Raw genomic sequence first — 22,543 nt, forward strand, 5'->3', positions numbered from 1 at the left:
TTATTTTTTAATAATGATTATTAAAAATTATAAATTCATCAAGATGTATAACTCTTGGATTAGTGTAATCAGAATGTTTTCAGGTCACAGAAATCAACAAAATAAAGTCACGTTTAAATATTATTGTAGTGATTTTGATATTATGTTGGTTAAATTTTATTTTTTTAATCCTATTTCTAAATAATGTTGTTATAATAAAGAAACAAACGGTTTACATTCTTGGCATTTGAATTATTTATTTATTGTTAATTTTATTGTTATTTATAATTTAAAAAATTTCAGTTTATAATTTTCAATTTACTATCAGTTTCAATGAAATTATTACTACATGTATAAGTTATAATTATTAATAGTTTTTTACAAAAAAAAAATACATCGACTGAGCGATTTTAAATATAATTAAAAAATTGATATTTTAATGGTTATCTAATTTTAGACAATTCACAAATGAAATCTTACCTATATATATATTCAAATAAACCTTTTTTATTATTTATAAAATGGGATGAACGTTATGTCGCTTTTGATATAGAATTTTATCAATTTCAAAATCGCAAATGAAAATTTGGAAACCTATACTCATGCATCAATATATTTTTAGAATCTATTGTTAAATTGTTAAACGAAATACTAAGATGATAAATAGCTGGTAAATTGTTAAAAATATCTGAATCAAGATAACTTAGTCGGTTGTTCGACAAGTCCAGCGCTTCAAGATTTTTAAGACCAGTGAATATGTTTTTCGGTAATGATGTAAGATGATTATGGAACAACACAAGTTTCCTTAGACTTGATAAATTTTTAAAGGTACCTGGTTGAAGGGAATTTAGTTTATTCGATGATAGATATAATATTTCAAGTTTTTTAAGATCATCAAACATATCACTTGATAATTCTGTTAGATTGTTATGGTGAATATTAAGATTCTCAAGATTTGATAAATTGCTGAATGTACCTGGTTGAAGGAAAGTTATATTATTCCATGATAGTGTTAACTCTTCGAGTTTTTCAAGACCATTAAATATATCGCTAGATAATGCTGTTAGATGATTGTTGTCAATAATAAGTGTTTCAAGATTTGATAAATTATTAAAGGCACCTGGTTGAATAGAATTTAGTTTGTTCATTGTTAGGTCTAAAAATATGAGTTTTTCAAGACCATTGAATATATCGCTCGATAATTCAGTTAGATTGTTGTTGTTAATATCAAGTATGTGTAGATTTGATAAATTATTAAAAGTACCTGACTCAAGATAATATAGTCTGTTGGACGACAAATAAATTTGTTCAACATGTCCGAAGCCAGTGAATATATCTTTTGGAACAACAACCAAATTTTTTCTTCTGAGATCAATTTTATCATAATACGAATCATTACTGAGCAATGCACAAATAGCTGAATCATAATAAGATATCTTTTGGTTACAGAAATATTTATTAGAAAATTGGCTGGGAGACGTTAAAGCAAAATCATCAAATCGTTTTCGTAAATCATCGACTACAACTGTCTGGCGTTCATTATATTTTTTTTCAAATAATTGTTGTCTCTTCTCCAATAAATTATCTGGTACATTATCTTCATTGAATTTCATAATGAACATTAATATTTTTAATAAATCGGCTGATTCAACACGTTCTTTTTCACTTATTCCGAATAATATTTCTTCCAACGTTTTAACTTCCGGCTGTTTATTTGTCAAGTTTGATTGATATTCATTTTCTATTGCTTTTAATTGTTTTATCTGATTTATTTGTAATTCATTTGACTGTTCATTTTTCAGTCGATCAACCTCATCAGTTTTATTTTTTATTTTTAGTTCAAGTATTGTTAAATTTTTTTCCAAGTTTACTTGATGATCGGTTAATGATGAAACACGATTTTCACAAGTTAATAAAGCTTCCAAACTTTTAGTATATTTTTTATTTATTTTTGAATACTCAGCAAGTGTTTGTTCTTTATCTTGATTGATTTTTTTCAGTGTATTATTAAGTTGCAATAATTTATTATTCAATTCATTATTTTCCAATAGTGATGCTGATAATTTATTCTCAAGCAATGTCTTCGCATCAAACAAAATTTTGTAGTCTTTTTCTTGCGTTCCCTGGTGGAAATTTTCTGTCGCTTTTTTCTGCTTTTCCAAATTATTTTCTTTGTCATGATTATCCGGATTTAAAGATTCGTAGTCCTCATCCACCTCAGACGACTCATTCAGTTGACTAGTTGATATTGTTGAGTTTATTTCTGAAACAAAAAATATTCAAACAATATTATTTTTTACCATGGATAATTTAAACGATATATTTAAATAATATGTATATTTGAAGCTTACTTTCAATTGGTGGTAGAGTTGTATCGATTTCTGAAGCCATTTGATTGTAAGGCATTCGACATGAGCTCTGAAAAATCGAGAATTATGCTTTTTTCAATAAAAGAAATATGTCTTTTAACTTTAATTTGAAAAAACTTGATAACAACAATGGACACTAAAAAGACTATTGTCAATTATATTTTTTGTAGTACAGACTCTAGCACATAATACAGCATTTTAATAATACTAAACAAGATACATGTGATTATATTTAAAATGGATGATCAATAATTGCCAAAATTTTGGAAATATTGTTATTACGATTATTCACTTACGAGATTTATAAAGCTACAAGCAATTGAACTGAATTAGCTGGCACCATTGATGGATTTTTGACAATCATATTTTTGAGAAACATTTCACCAACCCTGAAATAATTTATTAAATATTAATAAATTAATGTATTACAATTTGAAAAAAAAATATTTCAAATAAAAAATCTCAAGTTTTTTACATGCGATAATTCTAATTCAAAATTATAAACTTTGATTTTTCTATAAATGTTTTTTAAATAAAGTATGTATAATATGAAAAACAATAAAAATTTACAAAAATAATAATAATGTACATTACTACGTACGTTAGTTAATGAAAAAGTAAGAGAAAAAATTAAAAATAAACTGAGATAAAAATTATGGGTAGTAAGTAAACCAAATAAAAGTACTTACATTTGTTGTTTATAAAAAATATTTAATAGATGATTTATATATGATTTCGTTGATGTGTATATACTGTCCAACTACTGACGAGCGAATGGACTGCTACCAAAAATTATCATAATTTATATGTGCAGCTGATTGAGTCTGCTTCATATCAGTTTCCTCAACTGCTGATATACAACTCATCCTGTTATTGTGAGATTCAGAGACCACAATAATTATCATGGTACTGATAAGGCCCATCTGGGTCATTTCTTTACGCAATATGTATAAATTTTTGGAAACTATCGCTGCTGTATCTAATGATTATAAAATGCTCATGTCATTTCGTAATATAAGAAAATTGTATTATACATAAAAATACTGAATCCATTGGAAAATAATAATTAATTAGTTAAAGTTTTATTTAACGAATAAATATATTAATAACAATATAAAATATATTATAAATTTTTAATTTTATTATTTATCAAGAATAAAAAATGAATGGAATAAAATTTGTGGATTATTTAATTTATTATTTATTTACTTTATTCAAATTGCCTATGTATTTTTTATTTTTTTTTAAATATCTGAACATCAAGATATTGCTATTTTACTGACAAACTAATTTTAAAATAATCACAATTATTTTTATGATTTTTTTGAGCAATATTGTAATAAAAATAATTTAATTTTATTTGACCTAATATATATGAATGTATAAATTAGAAAACTAGTAATGAAAAACAAGTTGTGATTTCTATTTAATAATATTATTTAAGAATTTAAATATTTTAAAAACTGTAAATTAATATTCAAAATCAGTCACACATTGTCTTAGACGGATAATGAATTCAAAAAAAAAAAAATCATATATAACGAAAATTAAAATTTTCAATATTCCGGTGGGTTATGTGCAATTATTAGTTAGTGTAATTTCTTTTTTTTCAAATAAAATGTCATATTGTTTAGTCACAGCACTATGAATGGGTTCCAATGTAAATCGGGAAAAAAAAACAGCCACATCAAATTTTTCTATTAGAATTCTAATAACTCCGTGAGTTTTAAAGATATCGTTTTCAAAATAGCGGCGATTTAAAGATCAAAATAAAAGGAAACTTTTAATTACTCGGTGCAAATCGATCACGCTTACAGATAAAAAGTTATTTGATATTTTAAAAAAAAAAGAAAAAAAGGTTTTTAACATTTTTGGCTCTGGCAACTTTAATAATTATTTGAGAAAAAATCGAAAATATACAAATCAAAGAGATTGAAAATACGCTTCTTTTGGTTCTAACACGAAGTGTCTCTGACAACTACTTTAGAAATGAGAGCGTCTTTTAATTTTCAGTAGACAAATCCAATACGTAGGTGACGCGAAGCGTCCCACCTACGTAAAATTAAATTTGTGTTAATCTTTGTTAGAAAACTGGCGGTTGGATGTTGAATCATCATCATCATCAACTATACAACTGTCTCGTTTTTATTATATTGTTTTTCACATAGTAATTAACGTTTCTTTTTCAATAAATCTTTTAATATTTTAACTTGTTTATCTGCTAATCTGATAACTTATCACTATAAGAACTCAATAAAATGGTCATATCTCCTGAAATAATATAGATAAGATTTTCGTACCACAATCAAATTGAAGCTGTTAAAAAATACTACAACCAAGGATACGACAAAAAATATTTTAAAAATTTTAAACACGAAATATTAAGAAAACTAAAAAGATATCTTGAAAGTCTTGGAACACTCTTGACTTATCTGCTCATTTTCTTTAATTTTATTTTCTAACTGTAGTGATATATTTGAGTATTGTTGATTTTGTTCATGATATTTTAACTCAAGTGCTGTTAAATTTTTTTCCAAGTTCCACTGATGATCGGTTAATGATAAAACACGATTTCCACAAGTTATTAAATTTTCTAAACTTTTAACATACTTTTTATTTAATTCTGAATATTCAGCAAGTGTTTGTGTTTGTTCTTTATCTTGACAGCTGATTTGTTGACATGTAATATCATTGAATTGCGATAATTGATAATTCGAGCCTTCATTTCCTAGTAGCAATGTTGATAATTTATTGTCAAGCAATGTTTTTGCATCAAACAATATTTTGTAATTTTTGTTCTCCTTAGCCAAATCTTCCATAATTTTTGATATTTTTTCTTGTTGTAGATTCAAGTTTGTATTGAGTTTTATAACTCCCAATGATAATTCAGTGACCAAATCATTTTCGTTGATATTTTTTTGACGGTTTTGTTGATGAATCAAATGAGTTTTAAGGTCATTCTTATAATTTTCAAGCTCTAATTCACGTGGTACACCTGGATGACCTTTCAGGTCAATAAAATATTTGTCTAATATCGATGATACAGTCGTATGAGTTTTCAGGTCAATCTGACTTTTAATTACATTTGATGAATCAACTGCACCATAATCATTTTGCAGTATATTTTGTGCACTAGTTGAGATTATTTTTGAATTTTTCTCACTTGAGCCCTGAAAATTAAACGATATCTATTATTAATTCCTTCAATTTAAAAAAAAATTTATTATCAACAGCTTTTTTTTACATTACTGTCTATTATTACCTAAAATAGCGAAATATAATATTAACTCTTACTAAAATATACTTACAGGTATAACAAGACTGCATGTCACATAGAGCATAAATATACCAGCTACTGAACTTGCTGGAAACACCATTAGATTTTTAACAACCATTTTATTTGGGAGATATATCACCAACACACTAAAATCAATAAATATTAATGTAATTTATTTTAGTTTTTTTAAAAAAATTTAAATGAAAAATCTTAATCTCATCGGTAATAATTCAAAATTAAATTTGCATAACAAAAAAATAATACTATTATTTTGCATTAATTTTTTCGATTTATTTTTGTTGGAAAAATAAATTGTTTTAGATAAATAACAAAAATATCAATTTTGATTTTTTCCTTTTTTTTTATATGTATAATATAAACAATTAAACATACTTGAATTTGTTACTGTGTTGGTTGATGAAGAAGTGAGGATAGATAAGTTATTAAAAAATATTTGGCTTGAAAATTATTGATAGTAAATAAACCAAATAAAAATACTTACATTTATTAACTTGAAAAATAATAAATAGATGATTTATATATAATTTCGATGTAACACTGAATTTACAAAATAAATAAATGTATATATTTGTCGGTATTGTAGATGGTAGTCAATAATAATTTTTATTGAATTATAGTTGTATTTATACTTGAGCTTGTACTTGGATAAAATGATGTTACTAAAACGATCATGTGATCCAACGTGAATTTACTTTTAAAAAAATATCGTAAATACAAGAAAATTATAATAAAATAAACAATACTGATTTATTGTTAAAATGACATTACTTGCACTTCAATGTACAGACGAATGTTAAAATTTTAGTGTTAAAATTACTTTAATTATTTTAACTTTAAACAAAAGTAAAAGTGACATTACAAAACGACGCTACTATAGATATTTTCCAGGTCCAAATGACAGGTAAAAAAAAAACTATAAAGCAGGGACCTAAGTCGATGTTTATAGAGTATAGCTAACTGATTGATGGATGCATCGATTGATGCATCTATGCACTTGAGGTAGGTCGGGGTTGTTCGGGGATGCTCGGGGCTGCGTTTATCCCCGGTGCCTTCTTGCACTGCTTGCACTATTTTTACCCTAAAGGGTAGTTTTGATTGGTTGGCCCACTCGGCTGATCTTTCTATTTAATTATTCATGAAATTGATAGTATCGGGAGGTTTCTAGTAATTTTTAGATTTTGCCGATAATATTCCTTACACACGGAGAGAAATCCGCACCAAATATTACTGTAGTGGTATCGTAAAAATCATAGCTGACGTCATTAAAGCGACTAATTCCCACTTATTATAATGATTATTATTATATTTCATCTAAATTTTTTACTGTAGTCTACCGGAATTTTTGGAAGTCTCGAGTTAATGGTATACTTTATGCCAGAAATTACTGTAGTGAACAGCAGGTTTTCCCGCCAGATGACACGAATATTTATTGGAAATCAAGTATGTTCCTAACCTCTTCTAAAAAAGTTTATTGTTTTTATTTTATTCATGAATTTAAATTAAAATACGGTGAAACACATGAAAATTATAAAATGGTATATTTTTTTAAAATTAATAAACACATTACATTTTTATTCTGATGTTTAAATAATAAGGTTTTATTTAATTTTTTGTGACGTTTTTTTGTTTTGTTTTGATTAAAATTACTGTAGTGTAGTAGGAAATTCTAGTCGATCCTGGTGGCCTCCCCACGCAACTTCTCAATTTCCAGTAGACTACAGTAAAATTTGTTTGATACTCTACAGCATTATTTGCTGCGGATTTCTCTCCGTGCATATTCCTCCAATTTTAATTAAATATTATTTCAATAAAATAAATAAATAAATCGATTAATATAATTAATCCAAATTATCTAAAACAGTATTAAAAAATTTTCAATTTAAAAAAATTTAAAAATTAAAGCTGATATATAGTTTCAAGTAATTCAATAAACTGTAAAATAATTTCAATATTTTTTTTTATATCCAATAGAATCTAAGACGAAAATGACTTAAAATTAAAAAAAAAAATACATAAATGATATGAAAAAAAATTAAAACAAACTTGCAACGCAATTGGGTATATTAATTTATTATAAAAATGAAAATAAAAATAATAGATTTATTAAAAGATAATAATGCAATACTATAAAATATATTTTATTTGTGAAATTTTTATTCAGAATATTTGATCATGTAATTGCCAGATAAACTATGATAATTGAATTCTTAATTTTAATATTAATCAAGGGCAAAAAAATTGATAAAAAAAGATTTTTTAGATTATTTATTTTATTATATTTATTTATTTTTTTCAAACTGTCTGCGTGTAAAGATTATATATTTTTTTTTTCTTCTTTTTTCTGACACAAACATATGGTCACCCTATTTTCAAGACTAATTTTAATGAATCAGATGTCACTTAAAAAAAACATCAATAGAACGTTAGGATATTATTGTAGAAAAAGTTTAATTTTCCCAAGTGAAAAAAATATATTTATTGGAAATATGAAATATATTTATTTTATATTTAGAAAAAATTTAGAAAAGATTTAGAAAAAATATAAATTAAATTTAAAATATATACAGTTTTGAACATACGAAAATTAAATTAAAAAAAAATTTACAAAAAATAAAAAAAAAATTAAGAAAAAATTTAGAAAAAGTTTAATTTTAGTATGTCCAAACTTGAACATATTCTAAATTTAATTTATATTTGTTCTAAATCTTTTCTAAATTTTTTCTAAATTTACTTTTAGTATGTCCAAAACTGTATATCCATTAAATTTAATTTATATTTCCATTAAATATAAATTAAATATATTTTTTCCACTTGGGATTATTCACTTACGAGATTTATAAAGCTACAAGCAATTGTTAACGTAAATATAACAGCCACTGAATTAGCTGGCACCATTGATGGATTTTTGACAATCATATTTTTGAGAAACATTTCACCAACTCTGAAATAATTTATTAAATATTAATAAATTAATGTATTACAATTTTTTAAAAATATATTTAAAATAAAAAATCTCAATTTTTTTACATGATATTTCTAATTCAAAATTATAAACTTTGATTTTTCTATAAATGTTTTTTTAATATTAAAGTATGTATAATATCAGTTAGATGGGTCATTTCTTTACGCAATATGTATAAATTTTTGGAAACTATCGCTGCTGTATCTAATGATTATAAAATGCTCATGTTATTTCGTAAAATAAAAATATAAGAATTTATAAAAACTTTTTAATCATGAGTATCAAAAATTATGAATACATGAAGTTATACACAACTATTGGATTAGTGTAATCTTATTATTTTTATTTTTATCGATAGATTCGATATATTGTTGTTTCATTAGTCAAAAAAAAAACATTTATTAATGCATTTTGATATTTATTTGTATCTGGATCTAACTTATATTTCTTTTTGATCTAAATGTATTTTATAAATTTTTTTTTATCAATTTATATTTATATACTATCTACTATTAATCGTTGACTGACATTTTTTGTTTTTAAATAAACGAGAACCATCAGGTGAACCACTAGTCTTATCTTACAAATTGAACGAATAATTCTTACCAAATAATGTTTATAATGATAAGAGCTATATCGTTCTCGTCACAAAAACATATTTTATGAAAAGTATTTACTTCAATAAATTAACAACACATAAAGAAAGGATTATAAATTATGAGAGAGAAAAAGAAAACAAAATGACCAATTAAAAATTTGTAATATCAACTACAACTGTCCTTTTTTTGGATGAGGAATATGAGAAATGTATATGATTGAAGTAAAAATGTCAAATAAATATGATAAGTTTATCCTGTGTAATTATATACGAGTGATAAATTATTATAATGCTAGATGATAAAAATAAAATGAATTTGTTTTTTTGTCTGATGTTCATTTGATATTTATTTGAATAAACAGTGATATACAGGCAATTAGATATATATTTTTTTTTTTTAACACAAACATGATAACATTTAATTCAAAGTCACGTTAATATTATTGTAGACAAAGTTTAATTATGTTGGTATATATTTTTTTAATATTCATTTGTTATGAATAATTCATAATTATTATAACAAATTATGAAATAAATAAATTAATAGATCCAATTATTTCAAATTATTTTATTTTTAAAATATAGTGTTTTATTAATGGTAAGCATGGTCGTTGTGAATAGGATATTAGAATATTAGATAATTTATAAAATCATACCTATTCTTTATTAAATTTTTAGAATCTGTTGTTAGATTGGTTTCTTTAATTTTGATGATATTAAGGCTTGGTAAATTATTGAAAATATCTGGATCAAGATAATTTAGTGGGTTTGAAGATAAGTGTAGCCTTTCTAGATTTTCAAGACCATTAAATATATTTTTTGGCAATGTTGTTAGATGATTATCATGTATATACAGCTCTCTAAGTTTTAATAGACCATTAAAAGTACTCGAGTCAAGACTAGTTAGTTGATTAGAATATAATGCTAGTACTTCTAACTTTACAAGATCATTAAATATACTTTCTGGTAATGTTGTTAAATTATTTTCGTGTATATGAAGATTTTTTAAATCTAATAAACCATTAAAAGTATTTGATTGAAGATGTTCTATTTTGTTTGAAGATATAGATAGCGAATCTAATTTTCCAAGACCATTAAATATATTTTTTGGTAATGTTGTTAAATGATTCCCATGTATATGAAGACCTCTGAGCTCTAATAAACCATTAAAAATACTTTCTTCAAGATAATTTATTCTGTTTGAATAAAGAAATAGCTTTTTTAATTTTTCAAGACCATTAAATATATTGCTCGGTAATGTTGTTAGATTGTTTTGGCTAATAGAGAGTATCTGAAGATTTGATAAATTATTAAAAATACCTGGCTGAAGAGAATTTATTCGGTTGTCTGATAGATATAATATTTCGAGTTTTTTAAGACCATTGAATATATCGCTAGATAATTCTGCAAGATTGTTGTGCATCAAATTAAGTTCTTGAAGATTTGATAAATTAAAAGTACTCGACTCAAGATAATATAGTCGATTGTACATCAAATTAAGCGTTCTGACATTTTTAAAGCCAGTAAATATATCTTTTGGAAGAACAGCCAAATTTTTAGAGTTGAGATTAATTTCATAACTATTCAGATCTTCACTGAGTAATTCACAAATTGTCGAATCATAATAAGATATTTTTTTGTTACAAAAATATTTATTAGAAAATTGACTGTTTGACGTCAAAGCAATATCATCAAATATTTTCAAGACACCATTAGATTTTGTTAGTTTGATTAATATGCTAATTTCTTGCGATGTATTTCTCGGAATTGTGCAATCTATCACTGAAACATTAATAAACATTTGATAATATATTCAATTGATCTTAAGTGGGTTTAAATTTAAATTATATATATTCAAAATCAAAGTTGTGTATGAGCTTACTTTGGTATTGTGGTAGAGTCGTACTATTTTCTACAGCCGTTCCACTCCAACTCTAAAAATTGTACAGTATCTATAATTTTTTTGAAATTCATCTCCAAAAAATCAACAGCTTTTTTACTTGATTACTGTTCATTACAAAAAATGGCAAAATATAATGTAAAGTCTAATTATTAAAATATACTCACAGGAATCACAAGACCGCATGCCATAAAAAGCTGCATAAATATACCAGCAACTGAGTTAGCTCGCATCATTAGTAGATTTTAATTAAGTGAAAATATATTTATTGGAAATAATAAATTTATTTATATTAAATATATGTGAATTAATTTAATTAATGTTTAAAAAATATAAATTTATTTATTTACATGAATTTACATTTAATTCATGTAATTATATCTATACGAAAATGTATTTTATATTTTTTAAAAACATAAAAAAAATTAATTAAAAATTTTTTTTTTTCGACATTGCAAAAAAAAAATTTGGATGTACTTCAAATTTAATTTATATTTTCCAAAAATATGAAATAAATTTACTTTTTGTATAGATATAGATTACATATGAATTAAATATAAATTACATGTAAATTAAATTTAATTTATATTTTTTAAAACATTAATCAAATTTAATTCACATATATTTTAAATATAAATTAAATTTATTCTATATTTCCAATAAATATATTTTTTTCACTTGGGAAACATCTTTTTAAGAAATAATCCATCAACAAACTGAAATTAATAAACGTAATGAATAATAATTATTATAAAATATTTAAAAAAAAACAAAATTAAATATTTTGGATTATAATTTAAAATTAAATTTACATTAAAAAAAATAATATTATTATTTTTCAAGAATTTTTCATTTGAGTCCTTAATTAAACGATAGATAAAAAACAAAAATATAATAAAAAAATTTTTAATTATATTGTAAAATTAAAAAAATATAAATTCATAATATACATATTACTGTTTTGAGTAATGAAAAATTGAGTTAAAAATTATAGGTAGTAAATAAACCAAATAAAAGTACTTACATTTGTTAACTTGAAAAATATTTAATAGATGATTTATATGATTATATGATTATATGATTTATATGATTTTTTCTCAGTGTATGTAATGCCCGACTACTCACGAACGAATGGACTGGTCCCAAAAATGATCATAATTTATATGTGCAGCTGATTAAGTCTGCTTCATATCAGTTTCCTCAACTGCTGTATATCATGATATAAAACTCATCCTGTTATTGTGAGATTCAGAGACCTCAATAATTATCATGGTACTGATAAGGCCCATCTGGGTCATTTCTTTACGCAATATGTATAAATTTTCGGAAACTATCGCTGCTATATCTAATGCGATTATAAAATGCTCATGTCATTTCGTAATATAAGAAAATTGTATTATACATAACAATACTGAATCCATTGGAAAATAATAATTAATTAGTTAAAGTTTTATTTAACGAATAAATATATTAATAACAATATAAAATATATCATAAATTTTTAATTTTATTATTTATCAAGAATAAAAAATGAATGGAATAAAATTTGTGGATTATTTAATTTATGATTTATTTATTTTATTCCAATTTTTTGTGTATTTTTCATTTTTTAAAAAATATTTGAACATCAAGATATTGCTATTTTACTAGCAAACTGATTTTTCAATTAACTACAATTATTTTTATGTTTTTTTTGGGCAATATTGTAATAAAAATAACTTAATTTTATTTGACGTAATATATATGAATGTATAAAATAGGAAACTAGTAATGAAAAACAAGTTGTGATTTCTATTTAATAATATTATTTAAGAATTTAAATATTCTAAAACCGTCAAACATTGTCTTAGACAAATAATGAATGCAAGAAAAAAAAAAAAATAAATTTCTTTGTTAGAAAACTGGCTGTTGGGCGTTGAAGAATCATCATCAACTATACAACTGTCTCGTTTTTATCATATTGTTTTTCACATAATAATTGACGTTTCTTTTTCAATAAATCTTTTAATATTTTAACTGGTTTATCTGTTAAATTTGATTGATATGTATTTTTTATTTTTTTTTAATTTTACCTAGGCGTAAGCCTACTAGTATTGTTTTCACTATATAAACTCAATAAAATGGTCTTATCTCCTGGAATAATATAGATAAGATTTTCGTATTAGAATCAAATTGAAACTTTGATCCAAGGGTACTTGTTTTTCAATTCTTTCTTGAAAGCAGTTGACTCTAGAGTTATCTGCTCATTTTCTTTAATTTTATTTTCTAACTGTAGTGATATATTTGAGTATTGTTGATTTTGTTCATGAATTTTTAACTCAAGTGCTGTTAAATTTTTTTCCAAGTTACACTGATGATCGGTTAATGATAAAACACGATTTCCACAAGTTATTAAATTTTCTAAACTTTTAATATATTTTTTATTTAATTCTGAACATTCAGCAAGTGTTTGCGTTTGTTCTTTATCTTGACAGCTGATTTGTTGACATGTAATATCATTGAATTGCGATAATTGATAATTCGAGCCTTCATTTCCTAGTAGCAATGTTGATAATTTATTGTCAAGCAATGTTTTTGCATCAAACAATATTTTGTAATTTTTCTTTTCCTTAGCCAAATCTTCCATAATTTTTGATATTTTTTCTTGTTGTAGATTCAAGTTTGCGTTGAGTTTTATAATTCCCAATGATAGTTCAGTGACTAAATCATTTTCGTTGATATTTTTTTGATGGTTTTGTTGATGAATCAAATAAGTTTTAAGGTCATTCTTATAATTTTCAAGCTCTAATTCACGTGGTACACTTAGATGACCTTTCGAGTCAATAAAATATTTGTCTAACATCGATGATACAGTCGTATGAGTTTTCAGGTCAATCTGACTTTCAATTACATTCGATGAATCAACTGCACCATTATCATTTGCCAATTTATGCAGTATATTTTGTGGAATAGTTGAAATTATTGTTGAACTTTTCTCACTTGAGCCCTGAAAATTAAACGATATCTATTACTAATTCCTTCAATTTAAAAAAAAATTTATTATCAACAGCTTTTTCTTACATTACTGTCTATTATCACCTAAAATAGCGAAATATAATATTAACTCTTACTAAAATATACTTACAGGAATCACAAGACTGCATGCCACAAAGAGCATAAATATACCAGCTACTGAGCTTGCTGGAAACACCAGTAGATTTTTAACAACCATTTTATTTGGGAAATATATCACCAACACACTAAAATCAATAAATATTAATGTAAATTATTTCAGTTTTTTGAAAAAAATTTAAATGAAAAATCTTAATTTTATCGGTAATAATTCAAACTTAAATTTGCATAAAAAAAAAATAATACTATATTATTTTGCATTAATTTTTTCGATTTATTTTTGTTGTAAAAATAAATTGTTTTAGATAAATAACAACAATATCAATTTTGATTTTTTCCTTTTTTTTTTAAGACGTACCTGGTAGAAATTTGTGAGCGCTGCCCGACTTAACCTGTACAAGCATATAGGCTTATACATGTAAAGTCGGGCCAATAAGTCGGGCCAACGTCGGGCCAATAAGTCGGGCCAACGTCGGGCCGACGGAATTTTTCTACCAGGAGTATAATATAAACAATTAAACAAACTAGAATTTGTTACTGTATATTGGTTGATGAAAAAGTGAGGATAGATAAGTTATTAAAAAATATTTGGCTTGAAAATTATTGATAGTAAATATATCAAATAAAAATACTTACATTTATTAACTTGAAAAATAATAAATAAATGATTTATATATAATTTCGATGTAACACTGAATTTACAAAATAAATAAAATGTATATATTTGTCGGTATTGTAGATGGTAGTCAATAATAATTTTTATTGAATTATAGTTGTATTTATACTTGAGCTTGTACTTGGATAAAATGATGTTACTAAAACGATCATGTGATCCAACGTGAATTTACTTTTAAGAAAATATCGTAAATACAAGAAAATTATAATAAAATAAACAATACCGATTTATTGTTAAAATGACATTACTTGCACTTTAATGTACAGACAAATGTTAAAATTTTAGTGTTAAAATTACTTTAATTATTTTAACTTTAAACAAAAGTAAAAGTGACATTACAAAACGACGCTACTATAGATATTTTCCAGGTCCAAATGACAGGTAAAAAAAAAACTATAAAGCAGGGACCTAAGTCGATGTTTATAGAGTATAGCCATGGAGTTTAACACCTCCATGAGTATAGCTAACTGATGGATGCATCTATGCACTTGAGGTAGGTCGGGGTTGTTCGGGGATGCTCGGGGCTGCGTTTATCCCAGGTGCCTTTTTGCCCTTGCACTATTTTTACCCTAAAGGGTAGTTTTGATTGGTTGGCCCACTCGGCTGATCTTACTATATATATAGATTTAAAAAATTTCTATTTAATTATTTATGAAATTGATAGTATCAAGAGGTTTCTAGTAATTTTTAGATTTTACCGATAATATTCCTTACATATTACTGCAATTTTAATTAAATATTATTACAATAAAATAAATAAATAAATCAATTAATACAATTAATCCAAATTATCTAAAACAGTATTAAAAAATTTTCAATTTTCAAAAATTTAAATCAAAAAATAAATCGAAATAATGAAAAAAAGCGTTTAGATTATTTATTTATTAATAATTTTATATTTTTATTTATAATAAAAAAAATATCAGCTTGTAATTATTTTATAGTTTTCAATATAAGTACTAAAAAAAGTTTTATTGACTGAACGGTTATAAATATGATCAGTGAAATTATAGAGATTTATATTTCAAACTTTGATATTAGAATTTTATCGAGTTAATCAATCCTCAAAAATGATAAAATTATACCTTTTCTTTAATATATATTTACAATTTGTTGTTAGGTTGGTGTTTTTAATATTGATCTCCTTAATTTTTGTTAAATTATTAAAAATATTGGAATCAAGGTCATTTAGTGGGTTTGAAAATAATTGTAGGATTTCTAATTTTTCAAGACAATTAAATATATTTTTTGGCAATGTTGTTAGATGATTATCATCTAGAAGAAGCTCTCTAAGTTCTAATAAACCATTGAATGTACTTGACTCAAGACAATTTAGTGTGTTTGAATACAAGTACAGCGTTTCTAATTTTTCAAGACCATTAAATATATTATTCGGCAATGTTGTTAGATGATTTAATGATTATCATTTATAGAAAGTTCTCTAAGTTTTAATAAACCATTGAAAGTACTAGAGTCAAGATAACTTAGTTGATTAGAATTTAAGTTTAGTATTTTTAACTTTCCAAGATCGTTAAATATATTTTTTGGCAATGTTGTTAAATTATTTTCTTCCATATGAAGGAATTCAAGTTTTAATAAACCATTAAAAGTACTTGATTCGAGATACTTGAGTTGATTTGAATGTAGGGCTAACATTTCTAGGTTGTCAAGACCATAAAATATATCTTTTGGCAATGTTGTTAAATTATTGTAACCTATCCAAAGTTGTCTGAGCTTTGATAAACCAACAAAAGTACTTGACTCGAGATAATTCAATCGGTTTAACCCAATGTTTAGGCTTTCAAGATTTTTAAGGCCAGTAAATATATTTTTTGGTAATGATGTCAGATGATTTTCTTGTAGACTAAGATGCTTGAGATTCAATAAATTATTAAAGGTACCTGGTTGAATAGAATTTAGTTGATTATATGATAAATCTAATGTTTCAAGTTTTTCAAGACTACTGGATAATGCTGTTAGATTGTTGTAGTCCAAATCAAGTCTCTGAATATTTGATAAACCATTAAAAGTATCTGACTCAAGGGGATGCAGTCAGTTGAATACCAAACAAAGCCCTTTAAGATTTGTAAAGCCAGTAAATAAATCTTTTGGAATAAAAGCCAAATTTCTCCCGCCGAGATCAATGTCATAACTATTTAGATTTTCACTGAGCAATTCACAAATTGTCGAATCATAATAAGATATTTTTCGGTTACAAAAATATCTATTAGAATATTGGCTGTTAGACCTTAAAGCAATATCATCAAATACTTTTCTTAAATCATCAAACACTTTTGTAGTTGATACAACTGTATGATTTTCATCATAATTAAGTTCAAATAATTTTTGTCTCTTTTCTATTAAATCATTATTGGTACATTATCTTCATTGAATTTCATAATCGATATCAATGTCTTTAATAAATCAGCTGATTCAACAAGATTTTGTTGACTTATTTCAAAAATTATTTCTTTCAACATTCCAGCTTCTTGCTGTTTATTTGTGAAATTTAATTGATATTGATTTTAATTGTTTTATCTGATTTATTTGTAATTCATCTGTCCTTTCAATCATGTTTTTTATTTCATTTTTCAGTTGGTTATCCTCGTCAGTTATATCTTTTATTTTTGGTTTAAGTATTGTTAAATTTTTTTCCAAGATGATTGGCAATTGATGATTTGGAATTTTTTTCAAATGATAAAAAACAACTCATCTTGTTATTGCGAGATTCAGGGAATACCCAAAAAATATCATAATATACTGATATAAGGGTCATCTGGGTCATCTCTTTACGCAATATGCCCAAGTGGAAAAAATATATTTATAATTCATATTTAATTTATATTTAATGGAAATATAAATTAAATTTAATGGATATACAGATTTGGGCATTCTAAAATTAAATTTAGAAAAAATTTAGAACAAATATGAATTAAATTTAAAATATGTACAAGTTTGGACATACTAAAATTAAATTTTTTCTAAATTTTTTTTTATTTTTTGTAAATTTTTTCTAAGTTTTTTCTAAATATAAAGTAAATTTCCATTATAAATATATTTTTTCCACTTGGGTGTATATATATTTCCCCAAATTTTTGGAAAGTACAGCTGCTGTGTTTCGTGATTATAGAATGCTTATGTTAATTCGTGAAATAAAAATATAAGAATTTAATTTTTTAATAATGTTTATTAAAAATTACAAATACTACAAGTTTAGATTATACATAAGTTATGTAACATAACTCTTGAATTAGTGAAATTAGAATATATTTATTTTGATATTATCAATAAATTTGATTTTATTATTCTTAATATATCATATTATTATTTTTGGAGTTAAACATTCTTCTTTTCTTTTGTACAACATGCTATATCATAGTCTAATTTAATTTAATCAACTTGGTACGTAACAATATTTTAAAAAGTTTTGAATTCAAAAAAATTTAAAAATTAAAGTTGATGTAGTTATAAGTAACTCAATGAATAAATTGTAAAAAAATATATTTTTTTCTAATTTATTTTCTTATCCAATAGCATCATAGCGTGAGACAGAAATTACTATAAGTTATAAAAAATACATGAAAATGATAAGAAAAAAAAATCACAAAAAACTTGTTATGCAATAATTATAAGAATTTATTGTAGAATTAAAAATAAAAGTAATGGATTCATTTAAAGATAATGATGCAATACTATAAAATATATTTTATTGGCAAAATTTTTATTCGGAATAATTAGTCATGTAATTGCAAGTTAAATTACAATAATTTAATTTTTAATTTCAATATTAATCAATAGCAAAAAAATTGATGGAAAAAAATTTTTTAGATTTAATTTATTTATTTTTTTCAAATTGTCTGTGTTCTTTTTGTATGTATTTTTTATTTATTATTTTTACACGTTTTAATTCATTTAATTTAATTTTATTAGCAAATTGTTATTAAAACAACAACAAATATGTTGAAATCAATGAATTATTATTTATTTATTATTAGTTAAAATAAAATTAATAGTATACTATATATATATATATATATATAATATATATATATCATATATAAGTCATAAATGTCATAAACTCATAATTAATAATTTTTAAAATACTTGTAGAATACTCTATCAAATTGAGAAAGTGTTTGCGTTTGTTCTTTATCTTGACAGCTGATTTGTTGACATGTAATATCATTGAATTGCGATAATTCATAATTCGAGCCCTCATTTCCTAGTAGCAATGTTAATAATTTATTGCCAAGCAATGTTTTTGCATCAAACAATATTTTGTAATTTTTCTTTTCCTTAGTCAAATCTTCCATAATTTTTGATATTTTTTCTTGTTGTAGATTCAAGTTTGCATTGAGTTTTATAACTCCCAATGATAATTTAGTGACCAAATCATTTTCGTTGATATTTTTTTGACGGTTTTGTTGATGAATCAAATAAGTTTCAAGGTCATCATCGTCATTATTATAATTTTCAAGCTCTAATTCGCGTGGTACACTTAGATGACCTTTCAGGTCAGAAAAATATTTGTCTAATATTGATGATACAGTCGTATGAGTTTTCATGTCAATCTGACTTTTAATTACATTCGATGAATCAACTGCATCATTATCATTTTCCAATTTATGCAATATACTTTGTGCACCAGTTGAGATTATTTTTGAATTCTTCTCAGTTGAGCTCTGAAAAATTAAACGATATCTATATGTATATTCTTCTATTTCATAAATTATAAAAGAAAATTCATTATCAACAGCTTTTATACTTTACTGTCTATTATTACTGAAAATGGCAAAATATAATATTAATTTCTATTAAAATATATACTTACAGGAATCACAAGACTACATGCCACAAAGAGCATAAATGTACCAACTACTGAGCTGGCTAGAAACACCATTAGATCTTTAACAACCATTTTATATTTGGGAGATATATCACCAACACACTAAAATCAATAAATATTAATGTAAATTATTTTAGTTTTTTTGAAAAAAATTTAAATGAAAAGTCTTAATCTTATCGGTGATAATTCAAACTTAAATTCGCATAAAAAAAAAAAATAATACTATATTATTTTACGGAGGTGGGATAGACGCGAAGCGTCCCACCATAGTTTTGTTTTCACTATATGTTTTATGAATACCGCTCATAGCTTCCATAATAATTAAGCTAGATTATTCGTATTAGGCTTAAATTAAAGATCTCGATGAGCTCTAGAGCCTCTGATAAAATTGAAATTTTTCGGGTAATTATTGAGTTTACAAATGACGAAAGAAAAATGTAACAAAATCTTCGAAGCGAAATATTAAGAAAACTAAGAAAAAATCATGGATGCGAAAATTTCACAGATAACAGTAAACAATGAAATAAAGATAATTAAAAAAAGTTTATATTTTTTAAAATTGAATTCGTTTGTTTATTCAAGAAAAACTGAAACGACATTTTTTTGGAACAGACATAACTTTTTTAAAAATTAACTAAGAGGTTTTATTTTTGTTTTAATGGATTCCTCGTCAAAAAATCTACAACCAGAGCCATACTCGAAATTTTTTCAACAATTAGTTTTTTTATAATTAGCGATTGTTTATAAAAAATATCAGAGTGAGTAGTTTATAAAATAAAAAGAACCACAAAGAAATCATTCAATGAGCTAATTTGGCTTGACAGCTTGTAGAAAATTTTCTAACAAATTTTTTGACTATAATATGAGATTTTTTTAGTTAATTATTTAAACAATTAATGAAGATTTAAACAATCATTATTTTTTTTTTTTTCATCATTTTTTTTGCCGTACGCATGCGCACTTGTGACTGTAGACCCACTCATTTTTACCATTAGATTTTTTTTTTTTTTAAGATGGCAGATGGTAGCACTTAACAATTCTAGGAATCGATTTGGTTTATTTATTATTTTGTATTTATCCTGTTTTTTGAAAGTTTAAGGTTAAAGTTTTATAAATAAATTTAATATAACGAATAATTGTAATATAATAAATTATAATATTACAATTCATTATTAAATAATAAATAAAAATTATAATTTCGGAGTTAACGCGTCCTCCCACCGGAGTTTTGAAAATTTTCAATTTTCAAAAAGAATGCAGCCGTTACTAAATTTTTTTGCATTAATTTTTTCGATTTATTTTTGTTGGAAAAATAAATTGTTTTAGATAAATAACAAAAATATCAATTTTGATTTTTTTTTTTATACGTATAATATAAACAATTAAATACATACTTGAATTCGTTACTGTGTTGGTTGATGAAAAAGTGAGGGTAGATAAGTTATTAAAAAATATCTGGCTTGAAAATTATTGATAGTAAATAAATCAAATAAAAATACTTACATTTATTAACTTGAAAAATAATAAATAGATGATTTATATATAATTTCGATGTAACACTGAATTTACAAAATAAATAAATGTATATATATTTGTCGGTATTGCAGATGGTAGTCAATAATAATTTTTATTGGATTATAATTGTATCTATACTTGAGTTTGTACTTAGATAAAATGATGTTACTAAAACGATCACGTGGTCCAATGTGAATTTACTTTTAAAAAGATATTGTAAATACAAGAAAATTATAATAAAATAAACAATACCAATGTATTGTTTAAATGACGTTACTTGCACTTTAATGTGCAGACAAATTTTAAAATTTTAATGTTAAAATTACTTTAATTACTTTAACTTTAAACAAAAGTAATAGTGACATTACAAAACGACGCTACTATAAATATTTTCCAGGTCCAAATGACAGGTAAAAAAAAAAACTATAAAGCAGTGACCTAAGTCGATGTCTATGAGGGCTATAGAGTATAGCCAACTGATCGATATTTGATGGATCATGGATGCATCGATTGATGCATCTATGCACTTGAGGTAGGTCGGGGATGCTCGGGGCTGCGTTTATCGCCACTGCCTACTTGTACTATTTCTACCCTAAAGGGTAGTTTTGATTGGTTGACCAACTCCGCTGATCTTACTATACATATATTGAGGGGGGAAGTCACTCCCAAATATAGTGTACACCAGATTACAGATTACCGGTAATCATGTAATCTTTCTAACGATTACACAAGATTACTTTTTTTTTTTTTTGGTAATTACAAAGATTCCCTGTAATCTGTTATGAGAAAAAAAAAATTAGTGTACTATACATGTCCATGTATACACGCGCATGCGCGATCTGAAAACAGAGATGAGAAAAATACTGAGATTTTCTGTAATCATATCAAGATTACAAGAAATTTTCGCAGATTACAGATATACGACGTAAGATTACTGGTGATTACATAAAATTTTTAAAGATTATTGATGATTATAACAGATTACAAGAGTACTTTAAATTACATCGATTACACGATTTGACTTCCCCCTCGTTTATTTATTTCCTACAAAATGTGTGTGTGTGTGTGCATGTATACATGCTTATAAGCATGTAAATATATATAAAATGAGTAGAAATGATAATATTCCTATGATTAAATAATTTAAATAATTTAAATAATAATAATCAATAATAATTAAATAATTCAAATATTTTCGAAAATATGAATACAAAATTGTATAGAAATAAAAAAACAGTTTACATTATTGGTATTTAAATTATTTATTTATTAATTTTTTTTATTATTAT

At 24.2% G+C, this 22,543-nt stretch overlaps 2 protein-coding genes across 2 annotated transcripts; both read right to left on the reverse strand.

Moving 5' to 3' along the window:
- Nucleotides 1-513: 513 nt before the first annotated feature.
- Nucleotides 514-8,546, reverse strand: LOC122848964 (leucine-rich repeats and immunoglobulin-like domains protein 3). Its single transcript, XM_044147460.1, has 3 exons — nt 8,476-8,546; nt 2,331-2,397; nt 514-2,242 (listed from the first exon to the last, which is right to left on the reverse strand). Exons 1-3 carry the CDS (start codon nt 8,539-8,541, stop codon nt 546-548), a joined length of 1,830 nt encoding a protein of 609 aa, XP_044003395.1. The 5' UTR covers nt 8,542-8,546; the 3' UTR covers nt 514-545.
- A 12-nt stretch (nt 8,547-8,558) lies between these two features.
- On the reverse strand, nt 8,559-19,811 carry LOC122849469 (carboxypeptidase N subunit 2-like). The gene is made up of 6 exons (XM_044148171.1): nt 19,725-19,811; nt 18,998-19,575; nt 16,958-17,060; nt 16,413-16,897; nt 10,458-10,801; nt 8,559-8,587 (listed from the first exon to the last, which is right to left on the reverse strand). The coding sequence occupies exons 1-6, from the start codon at nt 19,809-19,811 to the stop codon at nt 8,559-8,561; spliced, it is 1,626 nt and encodes a 541-aa protein (XP_044004106.1).
- Nucleotides 19,812-22,543: the final 2,732 nt, after the last annotated feature.

The sequence above is a fragment of the Aphidius gifuensis genome, linkage group LG2, assembly GCF_014905175.1.
Source record: "Aphidius gifuensis isolate YNYX2018 linkage group LG2, ASM1490517v1, whole genome shotgun sequence".
NCBI lineage: Eukaryota > Metazoa > Arthropoda > Insecta > Hymenoptera > Braconidae > Aphidius > Aphidius gifuensis.